Source organism: Vombatus ursinus, unplaced genomic scaffold (genome assembly GCF_900497805.2).
Source record: "Vombatus ursinus unplaced genomic scaffold, bare-nosed wombat genome assembly UNPS02014818.1, whole genome shotgun sequence".
NCBI lineage: Eukaryota > Metazoa > Chordata > Mammalia > Diprotodontia > Vombatidae > Vombatus > Vombatus ursinus.
The window spans coordinates 8,296,726-8,305,092 of record NW_020954596.1 but is presented as its reverse complement, the minus strand read 5'-3'; the positions used below and the strand labels follow the sequence as shown (position 1 = coordinate 8,305,092).

Genomic DNA, 8,367 nt, shown 5'->3' with positions numbered 1-8,367 from the left:
ATTCCTTATTCTATACTGTGATAAGAACTTTTTGGTATGCTTACATTAGTGCCATCTAGAATTGTATTTTGCTGACTATAGATGGTTGATTTTTCCGTGGCAACTTTAGTATCATTCTCTATCTTTAGTTATCCATCTGGGTCAGCAGTATGAGCTCAAGCAAATGAGCAGTTGGTACCTGGCATCAGGGGTGTAGAATACGCTGAGAGTGGAGAGAGAGAGACGGAAACACAAACTGAAATATAAATGCTTTTTATATTATCTGTATTTCTATAGCTCTTTGAAGATTAGCTATTTTGTACTTCAGCTAGTAAAATTTAGTAAATAGAACACTAGATTAAACCTTGAATTACTGAAAAATTCTTTTTTTTTGCTGTGCATTTGATGCATCATTTGTCATAATTGGGTCATTTAACCTCTATCCTAATCTCTTAGTGGCCTGTTTATATAATGAAGCTGATTGACATGTATCCTGTGGATGGTGATATTAAAAGGCTTAGTATACAAATTTATTTGGCTAAAATAATTTAGCTGTTTTGTTCATAATCCCACTGTCTCATTAATTAATACACAGATATTGTTTTATATTTAGGATTTATATGAAAAATTATGGAAAATTATGAGGGAAATGTAGGATTTGATCTCTCTAAGATGCCGCTATCAAATGTTGCACAGAGGATTATGGCAGCCATGCATTCATTTGATTTAGTGGAGATTAAGAATTTCAGAGAAAATGAAAAAAGTGAGTAATTTTATATAAAGTTTTGAAGTTTCTTAGTTGAATTTTAAATACTTCTAGCAGTCACTCTTAAAATGAAAATATACAGCAAACCTGTTATTTAAGAGCTTTAAATTGTGTTGGAGAAGCACTAGATATGACATATTAAATTCCTTTTTAACCCATCAAAGCTGAACATAAATCTTACTTTTACCAGCTTGATGCTGTTTGAGTTTTTTATCTGTTGAATCTCTTGTTTCTGTATTCCTTCTGCTCTTGGACTTTTAAAATATCATCTTCCTTATGAGAGTTTACTCTCTGCTTATGAGCTGAGGTAGGTGTTTGTGAACCTTCCTGGGGACTGTGGGCTCTTATAGTTTTCAATCCTAGTTTTAAGTCATTGAAGTCCATAGGCTAAGACCCATTCAACATTTGGTCTTTCCCACAATCCCGACTTCTATTTGGAAGAAATAAAAATACTTTTGTCATACTGATGTTATCAGTTAGCAATTAGAAGACCTTGGTTTGAATTTTAGTCCTGCTTTTGACTAGCCATGTAATTTTCTGTGAGTCATTAACTTCTCGTGACTGCCACATATAAAATGAAGGGGTTGTTTCTATGCTCTCCATTGTCCCTTCCAGCTTTAAAATCTATGATCCTGTGAAATGAAGCCTTTAAAGGAGATAATTTGGGACAGCTAGATGTCAAAGTGGATAGAGTGCTGGACCCAGAGTCAGGAAGACTTATTTTCCTGAGTTCAGATCTGGCCTTTGGACACTTACTAGCTGTGTGACCCTGGGCAAGTCACTTAACCCTGCTTGCTTCAGTTTCTTCATTTGTAAGATGAGCTGGAGGAGGAGGTGGCAAACCACTGCAGTATCTTTGCCAAGAAAGCCCCAAACAACTCAACAACAACAAGAACAACAATCTCAAGGAGATAATTACCAGTGTGTATAATAACTCACCCGTTATGTACTGTTCCATAAGTATTTTTAAGTTAATTTAAAAAAAGTTAATCTAACTTTACTTTCCCCCTTCCCACTCACTGGAAAAAAAAAGAAAAACAAAACTCATGTAACATGAACATAGTTAAGAAAAACAAAATCCTGCTTTGGTGTCTCAAAATAATCTCCAAGTCCATCACTTCTCTGTCAGAAAGATTCTGTTCTATAAATACTAAAATCATCAAATATTCACATGGAGACATAGCTGCAATGCTTGGGTTATCAGAGATAATTTTGCTAATAAAACAATTTAAGTTATGAAATTGAAGGTCCTGGTCAGTATCTGCAATTTCAGTATCACTAAGGAATAAGTATAATTGAAGCATTATGGCCACAATTATATCACAAAGGAAATGATCAAGAATTCATGACTGAATATAAGAGCAGAAGGATATTGCAGATGTCTTAGGCAGCATATAAAGGACAGAAACTGGGGACAGGCCCTGGGTTCAAAGCCTGCCTTTCTTACTACCTAGGAACTTGAGCAAGTTACTTTACCTCTTTGGGTTTCAGGTTCCTCATCTACAAAAGGAAGGAGACTGAAATAGAAGTTATTTTCATCTGTTAGAAATCCTTGAATTCAGTTTTTTTTCTTGGAAGCTTACTATGCAATGATTGTATTTTCAGTTACATGTTCTTAGATTAAATGGGGATCTGGTTATGCGTTTTGGGGTACATGTATCATTGTGAAGTCAGTACATTAAACTACATCTCGTTATCCTAGAAGTAGATTGGATTTTTCTAGAGCAATATTGATTAGGATAGGGGTTGAAATTATACTGTAGCTAAGCCAGAAAACCGCCAGAGAAAGCACAGAACTTTTTGAAGGGAAAAGATTGTGGAATTTTTTCCTCTACTGAATTGAAAACTTAGAATATTTATGGTTTAGTTTTATGGTTTAAATGGCAGTTCTATTATTTCACTGTCAATGTGTATTGGATACACGTTGTATACAATTGTATTTGATCTAACCCCAGTGTAAGGGTTCTTAAGATTAGGCCAGTGAAGCCCAGCTTTGGCCAAGTCTTCCCAAGTGAGATAGGCTTTGATGATGGACTATCTGTTGTCTGAAGACCATCTCCGGCATGTAGAGATTAACGTACAGAGATCTGGGCTCAGAGTCAGGAAGACTTGAGTTCAAGATACACTTCAGACACTTGGGGCAAGTTACTTAACCTCCTCTCAGAGCCTCTTTTCTTTATTTGTAAAATGAGTATGTTTGTATCTCCCTCACAGGGTTGTGGTGAGGATCAAATAAGAATATTATAAGTGTATTTGGCATATCTTCGAGTGCCCTTTATATGGGAGCTGTTGTTACATCCAACACAGGGCTAGCTGGAGGTGGGTGATGTTTTTGGCCACAGCTCTTGAATGTTGTCTTCTGAGGCAGAAGAAGAGGGATTGTGCCCTTCATCAGCAGAGGGAAACAGCTGCATTTGGTAAAAGCACAGGCTCTTATTGTGTTAAAGGGTATTAAAAGCCATCCTTTGACTGTTGTCTGCTATTATATAGTCATAGAATCCTAGGGTATAGAGCTGGGAGAGGCAGTAGAGATCATCAACTCTAAACCTTCCTTGTTTTACCCATGGCAAAATGGGGGCCCAGATAGTCACTTGTTTAAGCTGCTGCAAGAAGTATCAGAGCCTGGATTCAAACCTAGGTCCTTTTTAAATAGTTGGCACAGAAATTTCAGAGAAAGCAAATTATAAGTATTTAGGGCTTTATTATAACCTTTTAAATACATTAGAAAATGAAAGAACTTTCAGAAATATTTACTGTGCCCAGACATTTCATGGTCTTCCTCCACCTCCACCAAAAAAGGCAAGTATATATTGGTCTGTTTGAGGGATCTGGTTGGGTGTGGTTCTGGTACATTTGGTTTGGGTTCCTTTGTTTGAAGCCTTCTTGAAGGTTGGGTCACTTCTGGGATATGCTGCATGCCTTCTCTTTTGTCAGACCCTCTGGATTTCTCTCATGTCACACTCTATCCTGTATTATGCTTAATTGTATACGTGTGATGTCCTCCAGATAGAATGAAAGTTCATTGAAGGCAGGGGAATGTTATTGTTTCATTTTCATATCCCTACTATATAGTACAGTGCTTTGCAAATAGTAGGCACTTCATAAATTAAGTTTCTTAGAGTCTCCTAAACTAAACTAAATTCTAAACTCCCAATAATACTTAGAACCTACTGGCCTCACACAAGTCTTTGTGATGGACCCTGCCTCCAGAGATTTAGAACCGCTTCAGAATGAACTTGAAACAGATTGGATCTGGATTTCTATAAGAAACAGTCACAAGAATGGAGGAAACATTTAAAATCTGATGAGAAGATAGAAGGTGAAAAGTAACTGGTAATTGTATTGCTTGAGAACACCTTATGGGTAGTAGTAGTTCTGGGCAGTTTTGTTACATTGGGATGTTGTCAGGAGACTACTAAGTACCAATCATAGTCAAGTTGCGCAAGCTAACTTCTGCTCATGAGAAAAGATAGGAAAATGATTATAAATACAGCCTTGCTCAGGAGCTGCTATCATCAAATTTACTGTGAGAGTTGGTCTTAAAAATCTACCAAGATTGATAGATGACTGGGCTAATACAGAGGAAGGAAATTATTCAATAGTCTATAGAATGTATTTTTTCTGGCCTTCTCTGTATTCTTTACTACATTCCATCTGCCATTTCTGTGTCTTTGCTTTTGCCATTCCCCATGTCTGGAATGCACCCCCTCTTTTCCTCCACCTAATAGCTCTCATCCTTCAAGATACAACTTAGATACCACAAAGCCTTTCTTGATTCCCCTTGCTCTGTGTTAGTGCTTTCCTTCCCATAGTACCTTATATTTAACTATTCAGTGTGTGTGTGTGTGTTTGTACTATGTATATAGAAGAAAATATATTTTATAAATATAAAATTGATATTTATCTCGTATTTAGTTTTATATGTACTTGTCTCCCCCATTGCAAGTAGAAATTATTTCATTAATTGTGCTGTCTTCCAAGTTCTTAACAGATACTTGTTGATTGATTGATAACAATTCCAAATAACACCTCTGAATGCAAAGATGTGCATTGATCTGCCCTCTTGCAGAGATTGTGAAAAAGCTGGAGAAACACCTCTCTACATGCTGCGTAATAATTAATTCCTTGAAAGAATGGTAGAAGTACTTTAAGGTAAAAGAAAAAGAACCTAGAAAGGCAGAGAGGAATCCTGATCTTTTTCAGGAGGCCACAGGGTAGAAGAATGCTGCATAGAAGAGGAATTGACCACTGAATCCTGGAATCTAAGCAATACTAAGAAGCTATTGAAAGCTAAAACTTCTCAGAAATGATACAGCTTCTTAAACTCCAAAGAAAGATAATGTAGTTGTACAAAGTGCCTTAGGAGAGAGTCATCCAGTAATGGTCAGAGGAAGAAAAGACTAGTGGTGGTTGCTAAGGTAGTAGTACTGAGAGTGTAGTTCTGAGGGGTATTGAGAAAGCTATGTGTTAGTCTTATATAAACAATAGTGGGGGACTTAGTTAATAATGTTTATTAGGCATCTGCTATGTGCCAGACACTGCTAGGACTTAGCTGGGACTTGAGGAAACCAGGGAAGCCAGAACATGGAGATGAGGAGGAAGAACATTCCAGGTATAGGGAACAGCCAGAGAAAATACCTGGAAATGAGAGATGGAATGTCTTGTGAAATAGGCAGGAAACCAGTCTCACCGGATTGAGGGCAGGGCATGGAGTAAGGTTAAGGTGTAAGAAGACTGGAAAGGTAGTGAGGGTCTAGGATATAAAAGACATTGAACACCAGAGGATTTTGTGTTTGTTCTTGGAGGAGATAGGAAGCCACTCGAGTTAATTGAGTAGAGGAGTGACATGGTTGAACCTGCATTTTAAGAAAATCACTTTGGCAGTTGAATGGAGGGTGGACTGAAGTGGAGAGAAACTTGTGGTAGGCTGACCAACCAGCAGGGCTTCTGGGCATCCTGTATCTAGGATGATGGATAGAGTTGAGATTTTTCATGTTTGTCTAGAAGGAACCCAGAAAATATTGCGAAGGATTAAAAACTATTAACCAAGAAACCTAAAAAAGTTGGGGCACCGGTGGTATTTTAATCTCTTTTGAAGATTAAAGAGAGAAGCTTTAAAAAAGAGGCAGATAAAGGAAGTAAGAGTTAGTTAGGAAGGTGGTGTTTGGGAATAGAATTGCCATTTCTGGATTATACTTTTAACATACAAGAAGAATGGGCTCATTGGCTGGAATCGAGTGGACCTAATGACAGCTGATAAGATTTTTGCTTAGAATCTTCCAATGTTGATGAAGAAGATTGTAAATTAAAAGCAGAAGGAAAAAGAGAAAATGGCCCTTCCATTTGCCAAGCCAGAAACCAGAGAGCAAGCAGGTACCACATAGGAAGAGGAATAGAAGGAGAGGGCCACTTTTCCTGGGAAGCACTATCTTAAGAATAAAGCAGTAAATCCCATGGCCTTAGTTGAGGTCATGTTACCAGGCCTATACCAACTTCCTCTGGGATCTTGCAGATAAGGCCACCCAGTCACAGAGTGATCTTTGAAAGAACCTGGGTAGTAGAAGTACAGAAGGCCTTGAGATGAACAGATGTTCCAGTTCTCAAAACCAGAATAGTGTGGAGATGACAGACTCTAGACCACTGAGCTTAACCTTTATTCCTGGCAAAATTCTAAGATGTACTGATAAAGGTTAAGTTTGTGAGTGGAATAATGAGAAGAACATTGGACTTGCCATTGAGAGATTGTCCATGAGCAATCATTCAATCTCAGTCTTTTTTCGTACCTGAAAAAGGGGAAGAATAAATACCTGGATTTATTACTTTACAAGGTTGTTCTGGTGATTGAATAAGAGCACTTTGCAAGCCATAGCATACAGTATAAACGTCAGTTATTATTCTTAAATGATAGTGTACTTAGATTTAGGACTGCTTGAATAAGTAACTATATTCCCAAAGTGATAGATCAATGTCAATTTGAAGGGAGTACCCCTGGGAATGTGTCCTTGGTTTTGTGTTATTCAACATCTTTTATCCCACCGTTACTACCTATGTGACACTTGAATAAGTCACCTAATCTCCACAGGCCTCAGTTTGTTCTTTTGTAGTGAAGGATTTGGACCCGATGACTTAAAAGGGCCTTTCTTGCTCTAGAATTATTTTTCTATAATTCTGTGACTTGGATGAAGCCATAAAAGGCATGGGGAATATGCAATATTTGCAAGTGACACAAAGCTGGGAGAGACAGTTAACATGTTGGATGACAGAATCCAAAAGATTTAACAGGTTAGAACAATGTACTGTAGTAACAAGGTGGAGTTTAAAAGGTTACACGTGAATTAAATCAACTTTGTAAGTATTATAAGATACATCTCATATGAAAAAGGTTTTAGTTATTTAATGAACCTCAAACTCAATGTGTGTCAACAGTAATGATATGTTAGCCAAAAAAGCTAATGTTATCTAATTCTTAGTGCTTAAGGGATGTATTAGTTGTGTGTACTCTTTTCTGGTCAGACCGCTTCTGGAATACTGTCTTCAGTTCTTGGTACTGTATTTTTAGGAAGAACATAGACAAACTAGAGCATTTCCTGAAGAAGGTGGCAAGGCTGATGTAAGGTTCTGGAGACCATGTCATATAAGAACCAGATGAAGGAACGGGGGATGTTATCCTGTAGAGAAGATGATTTAGGGGGACATTATGGCTATGTTCACATCTTTGAAGGGGCATTCTGGGGAAGGGAGATTAGACTTGGTTCTGCTTAGCCCTGGAGGGCAAGATTAAGAGTAAGGCATTTGTAGGCTTGACGTAATGACCTTCTTACTGAAGGTCTTTGGGCAAAGGCTGGTGACCAGTTGTCAGGGATGTGACAATAGGTCTGTTCTGAGGGACAAGTTGGATTAAATGGCCATCCCAACATCCCACCTGAGGTTTTGTGGTACGTGAAGTGACCCCAGCTTGTGCAGACTCACCTCAACCCTCAAATGGCATCCTCTTTTTCTTGGCATGTTTGGTTACAGCTTATTGAGCACTGCCACAGTTTACCTCATGTTGCCAGGTAACTTCTGTTTTAGTGGTGCAGGATCACAATGCCATTTTAAAGTGATATTTTTCAATATGGAGAGAGTTAGAATATGGGTAAGGGCAGGAATTAAAGAGGGGATAGAAATAGGTAAACACAGAAGACATTAAACATTAAAATTAATATTTTCTTAAATATTAGATATGTTTGAATTTGCTTGCTATTATTACAGATTGATTTAGTTCAGTTCAACAAGTATTTAATAAGGAATTTGTGCCTGGAAATAAACAACCAGTGCAGACTGGTGTAATATGTTTTGAATAAGTTACAGTCTGAAGTATATGTGCTGTGGTATTCTTAAGCTAATGTAGTTTCCCAGTGGTCTTAAAGGTGACTAATGAAAGAAAATCAGAAAGAAACATTTGGGGAAGTTAGTGGGGAGACATTATCATTTGGGAATCCAACAGCTAGAGCAGATTTGGAATAATTTTGTCTTTAATGTGTTCATCAAAGAATATCAACAAAATAGAAGTTATGAATCTCATAGTAAATGAAATACATTGTTATAGATCATATGCATACATACACATCATTGGTATATGC

The 8,367-nt window shown here is 37.5% G+C and overlaps 1 protein-coding gene across 1 annotated transcript in view; it reads left to right on the top strand.

The window, feature by feature from the left end:
• The first annotated feature begins 660 nt into the window (after positions 1-660).
• The window catches only part of POLN (DNA polymerase nu), a 312,741-nt gene continuing 305,034 nt past the window's right edge, over positions 661-8,367 (top strand). The window contains exon 1 of the mRNA XM_027836282.1: positions 661-742. Coding sequence (XP_027692083.1) covers positions 734-742 — 9 coding nt within the window. The 5' untranslated portion in view covers positions 661-733. The remainder of the gene's footprint in view (positions 743-8,367) is intronic.